Source organism: Myotis daubentonii, chromosome 3 (assembly GCF_963259705.1).
Source record: "Myotis daubentonii chromosome 3, mMyoDau2.1, whole genome shotgun sequence".
Taxonomy (NCBI): domain Eukaryota; kingdom Metazoa; phylum Chordata; class Mammalia; order Chiroptera; family Vespertilionidae; genus Myotis; species Myotis daubentonii.
The window spans coordinates 126,351,870-126,374,813 of record NC_081842.1 but is presented as its reverse complement, the minus strand read 5'-3'; the positions used below and the strand labels follow the sequence as shown (position 1 = coordinate 126,374,813).

General features: G+C 38.2%; 1 protein-coding gene and 1 pseudogene across 14 annotated transcripts in view; one reads left to right on the top strand and one right to left on the bottom strand.

The window, feature by feature from the left end:
- PRPF4B (pre-mRNA processing factor 4B) overlaps positions 1-22,944 on the bottom strand; it is a 60,500-nt gene that overhangs the window by 27,039 nt on the left and 10,517 nt on the right. For 13 of the 14 annotated variants that reach the window (XM_059688500.1, XM_059688499.1, XM_059688487.1 and 10 more), the window contains exons 3-8: positions 20,763-20,939; positions 14,248-14,403; positions 13,013-13,094; positions 10,081-10,291; positions 3,871-3,944; positions 2,397-2,487 (exon numbers count right to left, since the gene is read on the bottom strand). In XM_059688500.1, the coding sequence (XP_059544483.1) occupies positions 2,397-2,487; positions 3,871-3,944; positions 10,081-10,291; positions 13,013-13,094; positions 14,248-14,403; positions 20,763-20,939 (791 nt within the window). Of the gene's footprint in view, positions 1-2,396; positions 2,488-3,870; positions 3,945-10,080; positions 10,292-13,012; positions 13,096-14,247; positions 14,404-20,762; positions 20,940-22,944 lie in introns of all 14 variants that reach the window. The other variant, XM_059688498.1, reaches the window with a different exon arrangement.
- LOC132232111 (U6 spliceosomal RNA) lies at positions 21,210-21,309 on the top strand (annotated as a pseudogene).

Sequence of the window (22,944 nt, the reverse complement as noted above, 5' to 3'; positions counted from 1 at the left end):
ATAAAAGCCATATATGACAAACCTACAGCCAACAACAAGGTGCAAAAACTAAAACCATTTCCCCTAGGAACAGGAACAAGACACAGATGTCTGCTTTTACCACTCTTATTCAATGTAGTAATGGAAGTCCTAGCCACAGAGATCTGACAAGAAGAAATAAAAGGCTTCAAATTGGAAAGGAAGAAGTAAAATTATCATTAATTGCAGATGACATGAAACTGTACATAGAAAACCCTAAAGACTCCATAAAAAAAACCCTAAATTTAATAAATGAATTTGGCGCCCTAGCTGGCTTGGCTCAGTGGATCGAGCATCGGCCTGCGGACTGAAAGGTCCCAGATTCGATTCTGGTCAGGGGCACATGCCCGGCTTCTGGGCTCAATCCCCAGTAGGGGGAGTGTAAGAGGCAGCTGATCAATGATTCTCTCATTAGTGATGTTTCTCTCTCTCCCTCTCTGAAATCAATAAAAATGTATTAAAAAATAAAATAAAATAATAAATGAATTTGACAATGTAGCAGAATACAAAATTAACACCCAGAATCGATGGTATTTTTATACACCAAAAATGAACTTTCAGAAAGAGAAACAAAACAAAAAAATCCCATTTTCCACTGCAACAAAAGAGATACTTAGGAATAAACTTAAGCAAGATGGTAAAAAGACGACCTGTACTCAGAATATGACAGGATGTTGAAAAAAGAGATAGAGGAAATTATAAATAAGTGGAAGAATATACTGTATTCATGAACTGGTAGAATCAACATCATTAAAATGTCCATACTACCCAAAGCAATTTACAGATTCAATACAATGCCTATTAAAATACCAATGGCATATTTCACAGACCTAGAACAAACATTCCAAAAATTTATATGGAACCACAAAAGACCTCGAATAACCACAGCAATCTTGAGAAAGAAGAACAAGGGCATGGGAAATACATTACCGGATATAAAGTTATGCTACAAAACCACTGTAATCAAAAGAGCCTGGTCTTGGCACAAGAACAGACATATACGTAGATCAATGGAACAGAACAGAGAACTCAGAAATTGACCAAAGCCATTTGCGTAATTAATATTTGACAAAGGAAGCAAGAGCATACAATTCAGTAGAGTAAAGATAGTCTCCAATAAACAGTGTGGGAAAAGTGGACAGATACATGCAAAAAAAATGAAACTAGACCACCAACTTATACCATACACAAAAATAAACTCAAAATGTATGAAAGATTTAAATGTAAGCCATGAACCAATAAAAATCTTAGAAAAAACTATAGGCAGCAAAATCTCAGACATTTCTCGCAGCAACGTTTATGGATACATCTCCTAGGGCAAGGGAAACTAAGGAGAAAATAAACAAATGGGACTACATCAAAATAAAAAGCTTCTGTGCAGCAAAAGAAACCATCAACAAAACAACAAGAGAGCCCACTGCATGGGAGAACATATCTGCCAATGATATATCTGATAAGGGGTTAATTTCCAAAATATACATACAAAGAACTCACACAAATTAACAAAAGACAAACAAATTAAAAATGGGCAAAGGAACTTCTCCAAAGAGGACATACAGATGGCCAAGAGACATTAAAAAATGCTCAACTCCTCTAATCATCAGATGAAAATTAAAACAATAAGGTTATCACTTCATACCTGTCACAATGGCTACCAACAACAATTCAACAAACAACAAGTGCTGTCGAGGATGTGGAGAAAAGGGAACCCTAATGGACTGCTGGTGGGAATCCAGACTAGTGCAGCCACTGTGGAAAACAATATGGAGGTTCCTCAAAAAATTTAAAATGGGACTGCCATTTCAACCAGTGATCCCTCTTCTCAGAATATATCCTAAGAATCCCAAAAAATTAATCAGAAAGAATATATATACCCCTATGTTCATAGCAGTGCTATTTAGAATTGCGAAGATCTGGAAACAGCCCAAGTGCCTATAAATTGATGAGTGGATAAAAGAGCTGTAATAACATTTACACAATGGAATACTATGCAGCTATATAAAGGAAGAAGTTCTTACCCCAGGAGACAGCATGGATGGACCTGGAGATTATTATGCTAAGCGAAATAAGGCAGTTAGAGAAGAATAAATATCATGTGGAATGTAATGAACAAAATAAACTGATGAACAAAATAGGTCCAGAGGTATGGATACATGGAACAGAATAACAGATCTCAGTGCAGGGATAGGAAGAGATTAACAAAAGAGCATATATGCATAACCCATACACAAAGACAACAGTAAGGGGAAGGCCAGAGGTGGGGCAGGGGTTGGGGGAAGAGGGGCAGAAAGGGAGAAAATGGGAGACTCCTGTCAACAATAAATACATACATACATACATACATACATAAATAAAATTCATAAGAATTGTGCACTTACGATAATAGCCTTCTGCATCAGTCCAGTTATCCCTGAGGTTAGGATTCTCTTTAAAGTCTTTTCCAATGCCAGCAGCCCGAAGACGAGCGCTCTAAAATTAAGGAGGCAATATTAGCTGTTTACCCACTAAATCAGGTTGACATTTCAAGTACTTTCTTTAAACAAAAATGGGTGAACCAGCTATAATTTAATAAGACATTTCATGCTAAATTAAATAAACTCTTACTGTCACTCATGTAAATGTGACAAGGATGAAATATGAATACCAGAGTCTTCTGCATTATCATAATATCATTTAGGGGGGAAAAGTAATGAAGTATCTTTAAAAACTTTTGGGAATATGATGAAGACATTATAAATAAAAATAAAAACTCAAACCAGATCTGATTTTCCTTAGCTATTGATAGAGGACAAAAATTACAGATTGGCACTCGGTTAACAGCAAGTGTACAACTCTCTGTTCTACCAGTTTTCACATTTCTTTTACTGCCTTGTCCATGTAATACCCCTTGCTTGTCTTCCCATATATGTATATGGAAGGTCACTGGCTGTACTAATTAAACCTGCAAGGGAAATTAAAGAGTATCGGGTACTTCTGAAGAGTCCATCACACATCATTCTCCAAGATATCCAGAAGATGCCTTAACATCAACCAGACAAATGATGGTTCAATAATAATTTTATCCTCTCTTAACATATCCTTTTTTTGGGGGGGGGGGGGGATAGGGGAATCCTTTTGCAAAACATGAATGTGATACATTACTTAAGCTAATTACCAATGTCTGCTGGGATCTGGGCACTGGCTGCTTATCCTATTCCATTTTAAAATTCTGTTATATGCTTATCCTTCCCACCTCCTCTTACCAAAGCTTCCTATTTCTCAAGTTTCCTTATTTTTGAGTATTAGTTTTAAAACGTTTTCAAGAAAAGGCACTGATAAAAATGACTAAAGGACCAAAATTTCTTAACCCATTCCTTATAACATTTTTAACTCTTCAATGAACTTTATTAGGCCCCAAATCCTTAAGTTCTCCATCATGTACAATATAAAAGCACAAAGTGAATTCTGTTTTAATAAAGGCCTGGAAATTATTGATATCATCTTGTCTCACCTAACTACCTCCCCCCACATACACACAGTTTATAAATCTAAGAAAAAAGTTGTTTCAAAAAATTAACTATACCTTTAAGTCATTAGGCATTTAACTTTCAAGAAGCTCTCAAACTATTCTGCTGTACCTGTTTTAAAATTGTAACTTAATTTCAGAATTAGAGAAAAGTTACAAAACTAGTACAAAGAGTTTCCAGGTATCCTTCACCTAGTTATCCAAATGCTAACACTTATTAATTTGCTCTATTCATCTCTTTATCTTTCCCTCTCTCTGCACACACACACACACACACACACACAAATATAAATTTGTTATCTATATTTTTTGGTTTAATAGGTGTGTTATGATTTAAAATTACTTACATCAAAATATGCAGCAAACATATCATCAGATTCTGTAAACATATCAGGTGCCAACAGCTTTTTTTGAGCTGACCCTTAATGGAAATTAACATTAATATTTGAAAAATGAAGAGATACAAATTAAAGTACAAATAATGGAAAAACACCAATAGCAATTCAAACTTTTTTCTTCTTGTACATGAGTTTTTCATTAATAATCAACTTAAAATCACTTTATAACACTTAAGATATATAAAGCCATCCACTTTTTACTAAAAGGGAATCCTATATAAAAGAGAAACGTGCAAATTAGCTGTCCCTCTGCTACGCACAAGCCATGCCCACAAGCAAATCAGAGTGACTATGCAAATTAACCCAACAAAGATGGTGGTTAATTTGCACACGCAGGTGTCAGGCGCCCCAGGAGGCGATGGCAGCAGCCAGCTCCCAGGACCATTGCCGGCACAGGAGGCGAGGCCTACCACGCCAAACCACGCCCGCGGGTTCCCAGACTTTCACCAGTCGGGGAGCCAAGGCCACCCGCACCTAGACACGTCCACGGGCTCCTGGGACCTTGCCAGTGGAGACTGGGAGGTTTGGAGGACTTGGCAGAGCAGGAGACCACTGGACGTAGAGCAGAGTGAGAGAGAGGGCAGCTTGGAGGGCGTGGCTCCCTGTCTCCCCAGCTTCCTCATCACAGCTGTGGAAACTGACAGCAGGGAGGAGGAAGTCCCATCCCCACAGAATCAGCCAGAATCAGCCTTTGGTCAGACAGCTCTCAGCGGCCTGATAGCCAGGACTCTCATTCACCTGCCTCTCAGACAGTGACAGTAGAGAGGTGGGACTATGTCTAAAGAACAACTGTTGATATAACGTAGCTCTGCAGCCAAAAGATGCCGGCTTTATCAACAGAAAGTGTCTGCAGAACAGCATGCGTCTGCTCTTGAAAGAGGGTGGCGCCTGCAACAGAATGCGGCGCCTTCTCAGCAAAAATGGAGTACATGAGGATGCAATTCTCGAACATAGTTGTGGTGGAATGACTGTTCGATGTGAATTTTGCCTATCACTAAATTTCTCTGATGAAAAACCATCCGATGGGAAATTTACTCAATGTTGTAGCAAAGGGAACGCCTGTCCAAATGATATACATTTTCCAGATTACCTGCCATATTTAAAAATATTAATGACAAATGAAGATTCTGACAGTAAAAATTTCATGGAAAATATTCATTCCATAAATAATTATTTTGCTTTTGCTTCCATGGGTGCAAATATTGCATCCCTGTCAGGATATGAATAAACAGACAAGTTTATCACCACACTGGAACTTTACATCCTGCGGATGGTGTTTCTCGGAAGTTTGCTCAACTCTATATTTTGGATACAGCCAAAGCTACAAGTAAAAGTTTAGCAATGCCAGAAAATCAGGGCTGCTCAGAAAGACTCATGATCAACATCAACAACCTCATGCATGAAATAAATGAATTAACAAAATCTACAAGATGCTACATGACGTAGAAAAGGAAGCCCAATCTGAAGCAGAAGCAAAAGGTATTGCTCCCACAGAAGTAACAATGGCGATTAAACCGAGCATAACAGTGACCAGGGTAGATATAATTCTCCCCCGTGTAACCGAGCTTGCTGTCATATTCAGAAGCGAAGATGGAAAACCTCCTTTTGAAAGGGACTTGCTCATTCATTGTAAACCAGATCCCAATAACCCAAATACCACTAAAATGAAACGAATCAATATCCTGTTTCCTACATTAGATGCAATGACATATCCTATTCTTTTCCACATAGTGAAAAAGGCTGGGGAACAGGTATTGCATTAAGACTCAGAGACAACAGTGTAATCGACAATGATACTAGACAAAATGTAAGGACACGAGTCACACCAATGCAGCATTATGGATTTCATCTCTCTGTGCGGGACACGTTCAATCCTATTTTAAATGCAGGAAAATTAACTCAACAGTTTATCGTGGATTCATATTCAAAAATAGAGACCAATGGGATAAATTTCATCAAAGCAAACCAATCTAATTTGAGAGTTGAAAAATATAGTGGTTTGATGGATTATCTCAAATCTAGGTCTGAAAATGACAATGTGCCGTTGTATCAATGGTAAAATGATAATACTTTCATCATCTTCTGAGGGTAGTCCCAGAAATATGCAGCAGTGATATCAGGATGCTATGGCAATTGTAACGAAGTATGGCAAGCCCGATTTATTCATAACCATGACATGCAACCCCAAATGGGCAGATATTGCAAACAATTTACAACACTGGCAAAAAGGAAAACAGACCTGACTGGGTAGCCAGAGTTTTTAATATTAAGCAGAATGCTCTTTTAAATGATAACTATAAAGTCCATTTATTTGGCAGAGTAATAGCTAAAATTCATGTCACTGAATTTCAGAAACGCGGACTGCCTCACGGTCACATATTATTGATATTAAGATAGTGAGTTCAAATTACGTTCCTCTAATTAATTCCCTTTCAATGTGCATGAATTTCATGCACCGGGCTACTGGTCTATATATATAAAAGCCTAATATGCTAAGTGTCCGGCTGATTGGTCGACCACTCGACCACTTGCTATGACACACATTGACAACCAGGGGGGCACATGCTCTGACCGATAGGTTAGCTTGCTGCTGGGGTCCGGCTGATTGGGACTGTGTGAGAGGGGCCAGACACACCCTGGAGCCCTCCTGCAGTCCCTCCCCTGCTGGTCGGCCCCGATGTGGACTGGGCAAGACAGGCCGGACATGCCCTGGAGCCAACCTCCCGCACTCCCTCCCCAGCCTCTAAAATATTTCTTCTAATTAATTTCCTTTCAAAGTGCACAAATTCGTGCACCAAGCCTCTAGTATTTCATAAAGTTCTACTATATAATACCAATTCTTTCACCAACATGATTATGTATTAAAGTGAAAACTCTTTAGAAATTGTATTTCTGCCCTGGCCAGTGTGGGCTCGGTTGGGCATCATCCCACATGCACAGAAGTTGCTGGTTCAATTCTCGGTCAGGGCACATGCCACACAGTTGCAGGCTCATTCCCTGGTAGGAAGCATGCAGTAACACATTAATGTTTCTCTCTCTCTTCCTCTCTTTCTAAAACAGTTAAAAAAAAAACACCTAAAAAAATAAAAATTAAATTCTAAATTGTAACTTAAATCTCAAAATATTAATATCCCCATTATAGATATAGGTCTATATCTACTTCTCTTCTAAAAAGTCCAGTAAATCCATAAAAATCAGGGCAAAAAAAAATAATACAAATTAAAATTACAATGAAATACCATCTCTCTCTTATGAGACTGGCTAAAAATTCCAAGTATGACAACATTTTGTTAATAAGGCTCTCAATAAGGCTCTCAATAAGCATTCAGACATTGGTTGTGGATGGCAATTAATTGTACCTCCATTATAGAGGGGAATTTAGAAATATACAGAAAAATTATATATTCATTTACTCTTCTGGCTCATCTATCCCACTTCTAGGAAACCATTTCAAAGGTACAGTGGCAAGCATAAAAAGAAAATGACTTAATGCACAACACTATTCTAACTAATTCTCCAATGAATAACCAACTGGACACACCTCACATATACACCATTAGAAGACAGGTTAAATAAACTATGTCACATTCATTTCATTGGAATAGATCACAGTTATAAAAAGTAAAGATATTTTCATACAAACGAGTATATATAGTATACTTTTAAAAAGTATTTATTTTTATTGATTTCAGAGAAGAAGAGAGAGGGGGAGAGAAAGAGAGAGAGAGAGAAACATCAATGATGAGAGAGAATCACTGATCGGCTGTCTCCTGCATGCCCCTACTGGGGGTCAAGCCCGCAACCAGGGCACGTGCCCTAAGTGGAAATCGAACCCGGGACCCTTCCATCCGCAGGCTGACACTCTATCCACTGAGCCAAACTGGCTAGGGCTTTGCTATAGTATGCTTTTGTTGTGCCTGTGTAGGTAGATTAAATAAACTATAGCACATTCATTACATTAGAATAAAATGCAGTTATAAAAAGAAGTAAAGTTATTTTCATAAAGATGAATGTGTATACTAGTGTGCTTTTCTTTGTGCCTGTGTAGGTAGAACACAAATACATACACTGAAAGATTTTTTAATAATTTTTAAAAACCCAGAAAATTATTAAAAAGCAAAAGCAAATAAATCTAAACCTATCAAACTGGCAGTACAACTTTAAAACTGTTGTGACTATATATCTTGGAATGCATTACAAGAACAAAAATAACTATTACATTTCAAATTGCATTCAGTACATTTTATATCAGTAGTCATACTGACACTCTGTATATATGAAAGTTTGAAAATAAAAACCTGAGTTATCAGGTTATTGGTACCTAGTTTTTCACATTAAAGGAGATAGAAATTGAAAATCAAATTATTTAATAAAAACTCTATAATCTCAAATTTAATTGGCAATATCAATATAAATTCCTCCTTTCCAAAAATGTATATATTTTTTAGCTTTGGCTGCAAAAAAGGTCCAGGAGTAATGAGCATCTCAAATTGCCCTATGATCTCTAAATACCTGCCTACTAAAGGAACCAGGAGCAATAGCTGATTCTGTTCTGGGTCAAGATATGCACAAGGTGAAATATCTTACTGTGGTAGAACAGGAGTCAGAAAATAAAAGACTGGGCCAAATTTGGCCCCTGGCGTATTTTTGTATGGCCCATTTGTACATTTTTAAAGGTTTGGGGAAAGACATGAAGAATATTTTGTGCCGGGGCCGGTTTGGCTCGGTGGATAGAGCGTCGGCCTGGGAACTGGAAGGTCCCGGGTTCGATTCCGGTCAGGGGCATGTGCCTGGGTTGCGGGCACATCCCAGGTGGGAGATGTGCAGGAGGCAGCTGATCGATGTTTCTAACTCTCTATCTCTCTCCCTTCCTCTCTGTGAAAAATCAATAAAATATATTTAAAAAAAAGAGAATATTTTGTGACATGTGAAAATTTTATAAAATTTAAATTTCGGTGTCCATACAGCTTTTTTAGGAACACAGCCATTCATGGTCATTCATTCATTCTGGCTGTGGCTGCTTCTGACGAGATCGGGCGCGTTCAGGGTGGTATGGCCGTAGACAGTGGCTGCTTCTGTATTACAGCAGCAGGGTTCAGCAGTTGGGACAGAAAACAATAGTCTAAAATAATTTACTACCTGACCTTTTACAGAGTTTGCTGAACCTAACCTAGAAAATATTAAATACTGTAGGATTTAGGTCAAAAAAACATCAGAAACCAACTTAAAAGGGCTCCTTCCCTACCTTAGCTCAAGAGAGAAAAATCTGAACTTCAAAAAGAAAACTGACACACGTATTGTAATACATGTACAAAATGATACTAACTGAAACGCAACAAAAATCTCATTGGTCATCTGTGGAAGCACGATGGCACCAACTTTATTCAATACTAAAAATTGTTCAATGAAGAAAAATAATCAAGCATTTATCCTGCCCTTTCCTGTACAAACTACACTTTGGGGTAACCAATGAGTGGAAAACTTAAGACAACCACACACATCACTTGATGTAATGATGAAAGTACACACCACACTTATGAAATATTTTTGCCAAAAAAATTAAACCAAAATCCATTTACCTCTCTAACACTAACCACTAGTTTTCAAGAAATACTGAGGACATAGGAAATTAAATAAAGGACATAAGAATGTGAACCAACAAAATCAGAATGGAAAAGTTTACAGAACACATGGCCCTAGTATCCTCCAAAGTAAATGGGGGGTGGGGTGGGGTAGGAAATGGAGGAAAAAAACAATTAAGAATAAGAAAGACTTAAGACATTAGAAATCAACTATTTATATACCCCAAATATATGTGCATCTTATTTGGGTTTTGATTCAAACCAGCCATTAAGTCTTTATCTAACAAAGATACAAACTGAAATATGTACAGATGAAATGAAATCGTGGCTAGGATTTGCTTTAAAATACTCTAGCAAGTAAACCACAAGGTTATGAATATAAGGGAATTCAATATACTCTTGAGGTTATACAAATAGAAAACATCACTGTGATACATTAATACTGTATTACTGTAAGTTTGGCAGGAGTAACATTCTTAAATCCTTTCACTTTCCCCATCCCAAAACAATCTCTCTCAATCACAGAGCTAAAAATTCACAGCAAAGCATGGTCAAAACAAGAATTGAACTTACTCACCATTATTTTGTTCAACTGTCATTAGATTATGCTTGGCTTTTACTGAGGCCTCAAATGTATCAACATTTTCCCGTTCATACTCTTTAACATCAGCAGCTACCCTTTCTAGAATGTCGTCTGGAGAAGGTGACCGTGTACGAGTACTACTCTGGGGGCTGCTGGGTTCAGATGGCACAGACATATTGCTATCTTCAGCAAGATATTTATATTTCTGTAATAACAATACAGTATATTATTTTCAGAAAATCTGATGCTATCTAAATATATCTGCTAAGAGGTGCTATATTACAAAGTCAATTAATGTTAAAACTTTTAAAAGGTATTGATGCCTTCATTGAATCAGATCCACAATCCCTTATATAATTCCAAAATCCATTAAACTCTAAAATAGTTTTTTTTATGTATGGTGCACATTCATTGGGTGGCAAAGCTGATTAAAACAGTAATGACACTATTTATAGTCTTATTTATTTCTCTCAGAGTAAACATAATAAGCCTTACTGCAGAAATATTCATGTATTTGATGATGGAGTGCTGTTCTAGACCCATGGATGGGGCTAATGTACATAAATGCACCATATTACCTTTCTAAAATTCAAATATTTCTGAGTTCTGAAGCACATCTGGCCCCAAGGGCTGGAGATAAGGGATTGTGGACCTGGGCAAAACCAAAAAAAAAAAAAAAAAAAAAAATTCAACCAAGTCTTTAGGAATATCAGTTCAATAACAACAATTTCATCAATGATCCACAAAAGGTACGTTTCCTCTGGAATTCCAGTTTTGCTCTACAGCCTCTGGTGATTTAAGTTATTTCCGTCACTCTAGCATACCGTTATCTGATTTATGGTTTGCCAAGTGTGTTTAGATGAGCTGCCATGACTGTTCTTTACTTCTGTGTACTGTCCTTATAGTATAAAAAATATCTACTCCCTCTGTCCCGTAATAATAGTAGCAAGTGAATATTTAAACAGGAATTATTGGCGAATGTAGGTGTAAGTTATGTTGTAGCGCAAAATTGCGAAGCCTTCAATCAAAATCAATGTTTCATGACATCTGTCATTTGTTTTGACACATCTTTCAATTTTTAGGTTAATCTAATTATTACAAATTATAACTATTTTTCTAATTTCTTCCACTGATCGAAATCAATTGTTTTATTTCAGTTGATTATCAACCCATTGTAAAAGTAAGATGAAAAAAAGAGAATTTTCAAGCAAAGATCGAGTTGCAATTGTCCAGTTCTTGATGCATCAAAAGAAAAAGGAAAAGTTGCAGAAAGGTGCAATTACATTGGCTGCAAAACAATTTAAGTGCAACAGAATGACCATATCAAGAATTTGGAAACATGCTTCCAAAAATAATTGTCAAGGAGAATCTTATGCTAATGTTGATTCTTTGAAAAAACAAACAAAACTGTGGATGTAAATGCAAAGATTATAGAGAAAAACTTGAAAAACTTAGACATATTCCTCTTAGCAGAAGAGGCACCATATTAGCCTTTGATAATATTTCTCCCGAAATACTGGATAATACGTTTCTGTCACTTCACCAAGTTACGCTGGAAGCAATGAAGAACGATGGCTCCAATAATTTTAAGCTCACGCGCATAGGGAAAGCAAAGCTTCACAGCCAAGGGATCCTACCTACAAGTTTAAAATGCAGTAACAAAATTATTGAAAAATCCAGAAACTATCTGAACACTCAAAATAAAAATTAGGAGTACTATTTTTAATTTATTGTTTAATTTAATCTTGTTTTTTGATATTAAATGTTGTGTTCTATATTTATTTTCTTTTGCTACTATTATTATGGGACAAATTACATTCATCAACTGCTACTATTATTATGGGACAGAAGGATTATCATTTTTCATGTATTTCAGAATTCTTCCTTTCAACTTCTTCACTCACCTTCCCATCATTAGAAGAAAATTCTCCTAATGATGATGACAGAAGGCACTTTACAGGGACCGATATCCAAAAAGGATCTAGTGGCCATGGCTTTATCTTAGGATAGCAAAGGAAGAAGAGACAATCTTCCAAGGCAGCTCACCTTATCATTAAATTACTATATCAAGGACAATGTATAGCACTTTCCACCCATTTTTAAAAAAATATATTTTTATTGATTTCAGAGAGGAAGGGAGAGGGAGAGAGAGAAACATCAATGATGACAGAGAATCATTGACTGGCTGCCTCCTGCACGCCCCCTACTGGGGATCGAGCCCACAACCCGGGCATGTCCTCTTTACCGCAATCAAACCCGGGATCCTTCAGTCTACAGGCTGACACTCTATCCACTGAGTCAACCCATTAAGGCTTTACCATTTTTTTAAAATAACCTAGCTTTAAACTAGTCTTAAAATTACTTTTCAAATGTTTCATTTAAGTAATCACATTTGGATTAGAAAATCTGTCATTTTAGCCGAACCGGTTTGGCTCAGTGGTAGAGCGTCGGCCTGCAGACTAAAGGGTCCCAGGTTCGATTCCGGTCAAGGGCATGTACCTTGGTTGAGGGCACATCCCTACTGGGGGGCGTGCAGGAGGCAGCTGATCGATGTTTCTAACTCTCTATCCCTCTCTCTTCTTCTCTGTAAAAAATCAATAAAATATATTAAAAAAAAAAAAAGCCAGACTTTTTAAAAAAAAAAAATCTGTCATTTTATTAAACATTAAAGTTTTTTTTCCTTTCAACTAGTAACAGGTATAATTTTTTGCTAAATGAAATTCCTCCAATTTATTTTATATTCATTTATGAGGGTTTTCGTACTCATTACTTTAAAAAGGGGTAACTATTTCAATTTTATTAAGAAACTACCATTTTTTAAGACCTATTGAATTGCTACTATTGTCACATTTTTAAGTAAAAAACGTTTATTTTACTAAAATATTATTTAAGGAGGATTGATCAAAACTGTACTAAAATCACATACCTGAACAATTGCTTGCCTTTGTATTCTTCTCTGCTCTATTAGGGCCTCTTCATCTTCTTCTTCTACATCAAAGTCTTCGAGGCTTAAAAAATTACACATATATACATGTCATTAATTTTAAACATCCTTAGAGATTCCAAAACCATAATTTTATGTTTTAAAAATAAAAACTGAAAAATATAGGTCGGTCATTTGTAAATTTGAGCTAAAGTCTTAAGCTACCTTACTCTCTTTCTTTCCCAGGGGTGGGCAAACTTTTTGACTCCAGGGCCACAATGGGTTCTTAAACTGGACCGGAGGGCCGGAACAAAAGCATGGATGGAGTGTTTGTGTGAACTAATATAAATTCTAATATAAATTCTAATATAAATTCAAAGTAAACATCGTTACATAAAAGGGTACGGTCTTTTTTTTCAATAGTTTTATTCATTTCAAAGGGGCCAGATCCGGCCGCGGGCCGTAGTTTGCCCACAGCTATTCTAAACTGTCTCAGTGCCTGGTTTGAAATCCTGGCAAGTAATTTAACCTTCTGTGTCTCCTTTTTCTCATTTGTTTCATGGCACCAAAATTGGGAACAAAAGGAAGATTCTTTTGTTCTGCCATGACCTTAGTATTAGTAAAGTCATTTCACCCTTCTATCTTCGGTGTTCACATCTATAAAACAAGAGGGCTAGGACAAATAAATAAATTGGTACATTTTCTGGGCCATAGAACCCTTTGAAAGCTATGTATCTTTCCCCATCAAAATGCACATGCAAACATTTACATACAATCTGAAGGGGAATGTAGCCTTATCTCCAAACACTGACCCTGACTGATCCCGACTACCCACTAACAAACTCCTACAATCTTTATCATCCCTTCCAGTGCAGCCTTTTCTACCTTCTGTTAAATGTCCACTGCAGAAGAAGCAAACTGGACCCTGATGGTGTTAAGAACTATGTATAACACCTTTTTCCAATTCAATTTTCTCATCACCTAGCTCTAATCAGGGTTTCTTGACCTTAGCATTTTGACAATTCAGTATGGGGGCTGTTTTTTGTTCTGGAGGATGCTGAGGAATATCCCTGGCCTCTACCTACTGGATGGCCTAAAATGTTTTCAGACATTGCCAAATGGAGAGGCAAATAATTCAGAAGCCAATTAATGAACTCACAGTATTCAGGTAGAAAATAAAGATTAAAGTTAAACAGTGTTTCTCTAAAAAGATAATTATGGGAAAATCCCACTCTTACTTATCTTCAGATGAAGATTCTTGCTCAACTTTCATTCCTTCAGAAAGACTTCCTTTAAATTTATCTTCCTTTACTTTGCTTCTGCTCCTACGTCTACGACCACCCCGTGATCGAGACCGCCTTCTCAAACGTGATCTGCTTCTCCGACCTCTGTCCCTATTTGAGAGAAGATGACATATATATATTTTTTCAAAAGCTCAATTTTTCTGTGAATCTAAAACTGCTCTAAAAATAAAGTATTAAAAAAAGTTGATTAAAATTTAAGATAAGATAGTATCAGAAAAACTGGAATAATCAGCTTAACTGAAAATAACTGAAACATAGCTACCCTACGTACTGACTACACCAGAGCACAGAGAACTACAGGGGTGAGAGAAATGTTCTATATTTTGCCCTAGCTCGTTTGGCTCAGTGGATAGAGCCTTGGCCTGTGGACTCAAGGGTCCCAGGTTTGATTCCAAACAAGGGCACATGCCCTGGTTATGAGCTAGAAGTTAGAAGTGGGGGTCGTGCAAGAGGCAGCCAATCAAAATTCTCTCATCATTGATGCTTCTAACTCTCTCTCCCTCTACTTTTCTCTCTGAAATCAATAAAAATATATTTTTAAAAAATGTTTACATCTTGATTATGGTGGTAATACAGCTCTTTGACAAAACTCATGAACATGAGGCTTGCTTGCTTCAGTGATGGAGGACTCCAACATTCCCCACCTGCCGCTGCCGACCTCTGAGCTTGCAGTTTGAGCTGGAGTTGAAACAGTGTTTCGATTATAGAACCCAAAAAAACAGATACCTGCTTTCAGCAGCGGAGGCCTAAGAGCTGGAGCCAAGCCTCAGAGCTAAAGCTGGCCCAGAATAAAAAAAAAAAAATAGAAAAAATGGAGCAGTTGGGAGCTTCAGTCACCCGCCAGCCTGAAAACAGCCCTCAGCCCCTCACCCCGACAGGCCAGGCACCCCAGTGCGGACCCCCACCCTGAAGGGTGTGTGACCAGCTGCAAACAGCCATCATCCCCTCACCCAGGCTAGCCAGGCACCCCAGTGGGGACCCCCACCCTGATCCAGGATACCCTTCAGTGCAAACCAGCCGGCCCCCACCCGTGCACCAGGCCTCTATCCTATATAGTAAAAAGGTAATATGCCTCCCAGCACCGGGATCAGCGGAGCTGAGAGGCCTCCTGGCACTGGGATCAGCGTGACAGGGGGCAGCGCCCAAACCCCCTGATCGCCCTGCAGCTCTGTGTGTGACAGGGGGCGGGGCCACAACCTCCCTATCCGCCCTGCTCTGTTCATGACAGGGGAAAGTGCCCCAACCCCCTGATCAGCCCCGCTCTGTGATAGGGGGGGAGCTCCCCAACCCCCTGATCGCCCTATGGCTCTGTGTGTGACAGGTTGTGGTGCCCCAACCCCCTGATCAGCCCTGCTCTGTGTGTGACAGGGTGCGGCACCTCAACCGCCCCCCCCCCCCCCACAGGCCCTGCTCTGTGTGTGGCGGGGTAGAGCCATAACCTCCCCATTTGCCCTGCCCTGAGTGTGACAGTGGCGGCACCCAAACCCCCTGAATGGCCCTGCTCTGTGGGTGATAGAGGGCGACACCCCAACTGCCCCCCACAGGCGCTGCTCTGTGTGTGACAGGGTAGAGCCATAACCTCCCCATCGGCCCTGCCCTGAGTGTGACAGGGTGCGGCGCCCCAACCCTCTGATCGGCCCTGCTCTGTGCGTGACAGTGGGCAATGCCCCAACTCCCCTATCGGCCCTACTCTGTGAGTGACAGGGGGGAGCTCCTCAACCACCTGATCGGCTCTGCTCTGTGCGTGACCGGGGGGAGCTCCCCAACTCCCTGATGGGCCCTGCTCTGTGCATTACAGGGGGGAGCTCCCCAACCCCCTGATCGACCCTGCTCTGTGCGTGATAGGATACAGAGCCCCAAACCCCCTGATGGGCCCTGCTCTGTGCGTGACAGGGGTGGTGCCACAACCTCCCCATCGACCCTGCCTTGAGTGTCACAGGGGGCGGTGCCCCAACCCCCCAATCGGCCCTACCCTGAGGGTGGCATCGCAACCTCCTGATCCGCCCTGCTCTGTGCATGACAGGGAGCGGCGCCCCAACTCCCCAATCATCCCTGCTCTGAGCAGGGGCTGCACCTAGGGATTGGGCCTGCCCTCTGCCACCCGGGAGCAGGCCTAAGCCAGCAGGTCGTTATCTCCCGAGGGGTCCCAGACTGCGAGAGGGCACAGGCCAGGCTGAGGGACCCCCCCCCGCCCCCCCCCCCCCAGTGCACAAATTTTTGTGCACCGGGCCTCTAGTGCTTCAATAAACCTGATTTTTAAAAAGACTGCTGCTGATAAGGTATGGGAAGGATAAATATGATAAAATTCCAAGTTTAATTAATATGGCCCTCAGATATTTTTATAAATACCTAAAGGTAAAATGCCTCATATTAAACAAACAGAAACTATTATAGTTCAAACATTAAGGGTATAATTTATGTTAGAAAGATGTGGCACTCCAAGCACACAAAGGTGTGAGTCTCTATAAAGGATCAGCAAACTCCCTGTTAATCACATCTAACCACCATGTTTATCTCAAATCACTTCAGAAACCTCACCAAAAGGGCAGTAAAAGGAACAATTAAAAAGAAAATCTTCAGGCTAAGAAAATGTGAGAGACATTACAGCTGAGATGCCAACAAAATCTTGAAATGTGCAAATCAAAAAGAGTAGTTACAAAAAAAAAAAAAAAGTAGTTACAGATCAGATCTAAATATTAGTCCAATAGGAATGGACAAGGTAAAAAAGAAAAAAGCCAATGTATGCCACAAAACCCCAGAAAGCCTCAAGAATTGGAGATACTATGTTCTCTGAAGGATAAAACTTGAGATAAAAGATAAAAATAATTGTTTGAAAGCCTTTAGGAACACCTTAATTCTGTCTAGTCCCCTTCCTGACTCAGCAGAAAATGCCACTCCCCACTTCACATTCTGGCAGAATACTTAAGATTTTTTTATTATAGAGGTGCTAAGACTTATTTTATAGAGCGGTGCTGGTTGTAAAAACACCCAAGGTACAGGAGAGACACTCTACTGAAAATAGGATTAAAGGCAAGTTGACATTATGAAGGACCAAAACTTCAAGGTAGCCACATCTATCCTCTTCAGCAGGAGATGAGAGGATTCTGGGAAACTCACACACCCAAAAGAAAAGATACATAGTTGTTGATATGATCAAGTCTCCACTTCATCACCCTCAAGTGATACCCACTAATCCACAAGTTGCACATTGTCAAAATGGAAGAAAACTTCTGTTCAGCAGTGCCTAACTTTCAAATCAGGACAGGCAGCAAGGAAAGATCCAGCTATCTGAGCACATTGATTGGTTGCCTCCCTAATGTGCCCCTACTAGGGCTGGGGAACCTGCAACTGAGATATGTGCCCTGGATCAGAAATCAAAATTTCGACCCTTTGGTCCAGAGGACAAGGCTCTAACCCAGGGATGGCGAACCTTTTGAGCTTGGCGTGTCAGCATTTTGAAAAACCCTAACTTAACTCTGGTGCTGTGTCACATATAGGAATTTTTTGATATTTGCAACCATAGTAAAACAAAGACTTATATTTTTGATATTTACTTTATATATTTAAATGCCATCTAACAAAGAAAAATCAACCAAAAAAGAGTTCGCGTGTCACCTCTGACACACGTGTCATAGATTCGCCATCACTGCTCTAACCACTGGGCAAGTGGGCCAAGGCCAAAACATGTTTTAATCAACTGTTTATGTTATCGATAAGGCTTCCAGCCAAGAATAGAATATTAGTAGTTAAGTTTTTGGAGAACAAATTTATACATGAATTATCTATGCCCGTAACACCCATGTTGTTCAAGAGTCAACTGTATAGGTAAGAGAAGACTATAAAGAACAAAAAACTCCACAAAAATTTATTATTATCTTTGACATTAGAGGCACTATTTCCATAAAACAAAAGTAAAATGTTATATAAAAAAAAGTAAACAGCCAACAAGGTCTTGGGAATATATATATGGGCTTGGTGGAGGGGATCAGTAGAAGGGTAAGAAGGCAGAATGAGAAAAATCTAGACTGAAAGTAGAACAAAACAAACAAAAAAAGATGAGTAAAAAGAAAAAAAATGAATGGAATATTACAAAAGGTCCAATGGGGGCTGGAGGAGAGAAAACAATGGGAAATGGGAAAGAAAGCAAACAAAAACAAAAAAGAGAGAAAATTTCCCAAAATAGTAAACCATAATCATCCTGCATTAATTGGCCTATCTAGTGCCCAGAAAAATCAATGGAAAGAAAAAGCCACACACTAAGGCACATTATAGTGAAATTTCAGAACACAGGGCATATATATATATATGCCTAAGCGACCATCCAACCACCCGACCGTCGACCTGTAGCTATGATGTGCAATGACCACCTGGGGGAAGACTCTCCCACCAGTAGCTGTAACGCACACTGACCACCAGGGGGCAAACACTCAAAGCAGGAGCTGCTGAGCTGCAATGATTTGGTTCTTGGGTGACGCACCCAGAACCAAAGAGGAGGGAGCCCCATTCCGGGGTGCATCACCTGAGAACCGCCCTCTCACAATCTGGGACCCCTAAGGGGATATCAGAGAGCAAGTTGGGCCCAATCCCTGCAGGCCAGGCTGAGAGACCACACCAGTGCACGAATCTGTGCACCAGGCCTCTAGTTTATTATAAAAAGAGAGGGAGGGGGGAAGAAAACAAATCCTGTAAAAACTAACATCAGAATAGGACTTAATAGCAATATTGGAAACTAGAAAACAGCAGAATAACAATTTCAAAATTCCTTTTTTTGAGAGTAATAAAAAACAATATCAAAATTCTAAGAAAAAATGACATCAACCTAGAATTCTATCCCTTGACATATCAGCAATGAGAATAAAGGACATTTTTTAGAGACATAGAGCCCAAAATATAAGTCCTTTCCACATACTTTTCTCAGGAAGCTCCTGGAGATTCATTTCCAAAGCAAAGGGGTAAAACATGAGTAGACACTGGACACAGGAAATGGAATCACAACACAAAAAGAAAAACAAAGGAACACCAAAAGGAGAAAAAGACAAATTCCACAATGATAACTGCATAAGGAGGCCTATCAGCAGTCAGTTTGGAGCCAGAAGGCTAGAAGCATTAGAATGAAGGTCCTCTCCTCCCCCAACTATTTGCTCAGCAAGGAACAATATGCTTATGATCATAATATTGATTATATCAGGAAGCATAAAGAAAGGTGATGAAATCAGGCAGAGGAGAAACATGTGAGATTAAAAACAAACTGTCCAAAGTAGGAAATCGATAGATAATGTGGCAATAACTTAAAAAAGTGTAAACATACACATGCTTAGACAAAGCATTTCTACTTTAGGAATCTAAGATACAAAATACTCAGAGATATGTAAAGATATATCCAGTAGTTGCAATATAAGCTTCTGGTGCACTATCTCTTTAAATGTTATTCTTGTATTAGTTCAATTAAAAATGTTAAAGATTAAATAGATCCAGAGACATAGAAGCATGGAACAGCCTGTGAAATCTCAAAGGGAAGGTGGGGGAGGGAGGGTGGGTGGAGAGAGAGAGATCAACCAAAGAACTTGCATGCATATATGCTTAATCCATGGATGCAGATAACAGGGTGGTGATGGCTTGGGGTGGGGGTTGGGAGCTGGAGGTGGGCTGGAAAAGGTCAATGGGGGATAAAAGGGGACATATGTAATACTTTCACCAATGAAGATTTTTTTTAAATGTTAAAAGATTGGCAAATGAACAATCATTTATGCTTTAGGTTAAAGTATTTAATGTATATGTGTTATTTTAAATGGATTCCCTGCTTTAAAAGCCAACCTTTTCAATTAAACAACTAACTACTGACTACGTTGCTTCATCTAAAATGATTTCTACTACAGTAAATTAAATAGGTTTTTGCCCAAAAAGTCTTTTATGCCTACTGAGGATATCATCTTGAGGCCATGTTCTTAAGGTGATCAAATACAAGTTAATAGAAAAATAAGTACAGAACTGTAAGACAGACAGAAAACTGGGCTACTTATTTATTATCCTATGATTTATCCTGCTAGTTAAAAAAAAACACACCTAATCCTAGCTCATTTAATATTCATCTCTTAAAAAAAATAAAAAATGTCCTACTTTAAAAGATTGAGGTTTTTAATGAACACTGATTTATTTAAATTTAAAGGAAAACTATCTTAAACATTCAGAGCAGCGGTTCTCAACCTGTGGGTCGCGACCCCTTTGGGGGTCGAATGACCCTTTCACAGGGGCCACCTAAGACCATCGGAAAACATATATAATTACATATTGTTTTTGTGATTAATCACTATGCTTTAATTATGTTCAATTTGTGACAATGAAATTGGGGGTCACCACAACATGAGGAACTGTATTAAAGGGTCGCGGCATTAGGAAGGTTGAGAACCACTGATTCAGAGTTTAATGAAACAAAAGGGTAACATCTTTACCTTCTCCGAGGGGACCTGCTTCTTCTTCTAGGAGACCTGCTCCGCCTAAGTGGGGAGCGAGACCTCCTTCTAATGGGAGATCTACTTGCTCTTCTTCGGGCTGGAGACCACCTACTAATCGGGCTGGCATCTTTTGATCTCTCGCGTCTACTGAGGATATCGTCACGAGGTCGTGTTCTTAAGGGCACCATATACAAGTAAATAGGAAAATGAATTAAGTCAAAATAAATGAATTTCATCTACATGTAATGGACATCTTTAAAAAGGGCACACTATTACAGTGATTTTTTTTAAATCATTTTTTGTACTTTTAGGTATTATTCTAATTTTCTATCATTAATGTTTATATAACTTTTAGACTCATGCAAAAATATTATTGTGAAAAAAATTCTATCTTTCCAAAATGTTTGTTAGAATGAAGATAACCTTTAAAAATAAATATTCACAGTGCTTGCTTTGGCAACACATGCATTAAAACTGGAACTGAAATCAGCATGACCCCCTACATAAGGATGACATGCAAATTCATAAAGTGTTCCATATTTTTTAATATAAATAAAAATAAATGCTCATAAACTTAAAAAGAAATGGCATACTTTACTAAAGATACTAAACAAAAATTAACATGTTTCATAACAAAACTTAAATTCAAATGATTATAATGATATCTGGGTGTTATGATAGGCACACACATAAAAAGACTATTTATTCTGGTCTCAGAATCTGAAGAATTATTAAAGATTATTCTTAAGGTTAAAGCCACTGACTCCAATTCCAGATAAATAATTCAAAACTTCCCCAAGTGAGTGATAATGTTCCATTTCCTAAGTTTAAAGACTTTTATTTCTAAATTTTGACATTTTTGCAATATATCAATTACATATAATAGCATCTTACAATCAACACCAACCTTAGAGCAAAGAAAATATAAAAAGGGCAGTCCATCTAGTCATGGAAGTATATATTGGTATAAATTTCCTACAAGGAAATTCAGCAATAATTTTCTAAAATGTATAAATGTACATAACCATAGACTTTGCAGTTTCATGTCTGTGAATTTATTCTACAAAGAAACCTCACACATAACCCATGGATATCTTTGCATACAATCATGAAAATCTGTAATCAACCTAAATTTTCATTAGTATCAAGTGAAATGCATAAGTGGAACAACAAATCGATGTTTCTCCCTTTCTCTCTTGCTAAAGAAAAAAAAAATCAACCAATTTAAAAAATTTTAAAAGATCTGTATGTATTAACAGAGAAGTGTTTGATGAAAAAAGCAAATCACTGTTAACATGAATAGTATGAATCCAGTTTTGTAAGAAAAAACATTAATATAATTGTATGGGCATAGAAAAAGGGCTAAAAAGATTCCTCTTAGGAGTAGCAATGGAAAAAGAGAGAGGGAAAGAATTTATATGCTTCTGCATTTTTTGAATTTCTCTTTAATTAATATTTCTTCTGTAATTAAAAAAATATTTGTTTTAAAAAATTCAACTCTAGTCCTTAATAAATTCTTCAAAATATCCTTCACAAACTGAAAGCAAACTGACGGAAACCAGGATCATTATTAACTTTACATAAATCAGTAACAACTGCCTCAATGTAAGAAAGCTAATGGGGCCATTTCATTACAATGTAACTTAGAAGTAAAGAGTCAAGAGTATCTCTTTAAAATAGAGCTCTTTAAAAAAAAGCATTATTGAAATTTCTTGAAAAATATGATAAACTGAGTCTAGCTTATTTATTTAAACCCATAGACAGTAAATGTTAATATATAATAATAAATGAACAGGAATTCATATCCTTACACAGAATAAGCCAATATTCCCTTAAGTGAAACTTGGCCGATATTTTCACATGCCTAATCACTGAATATAAAGATAGCTAAAAATCTGTTTCTAAAGTACTTTAGAGTAGTCTAAACAATTCCCGACCCCTCCCTTCCAAAATCCTTTCTGTGTCTTAACTATTTATTACTTCTATAATCCTAGTAAGTAGGATCAATCTATTTTTTTCCCTAGTAAATAGGATCAATCTATTTTTTCCATTTATAAATTAAGCATGACAGTCACTTCCCTGAGAGAATCACGAGAATTTGAGAAAAGAACTGATGGATCGAATGTATTATACAAATATGAATTATTTTCATTATTATTAGTAGTAAAAAATAGTTTCT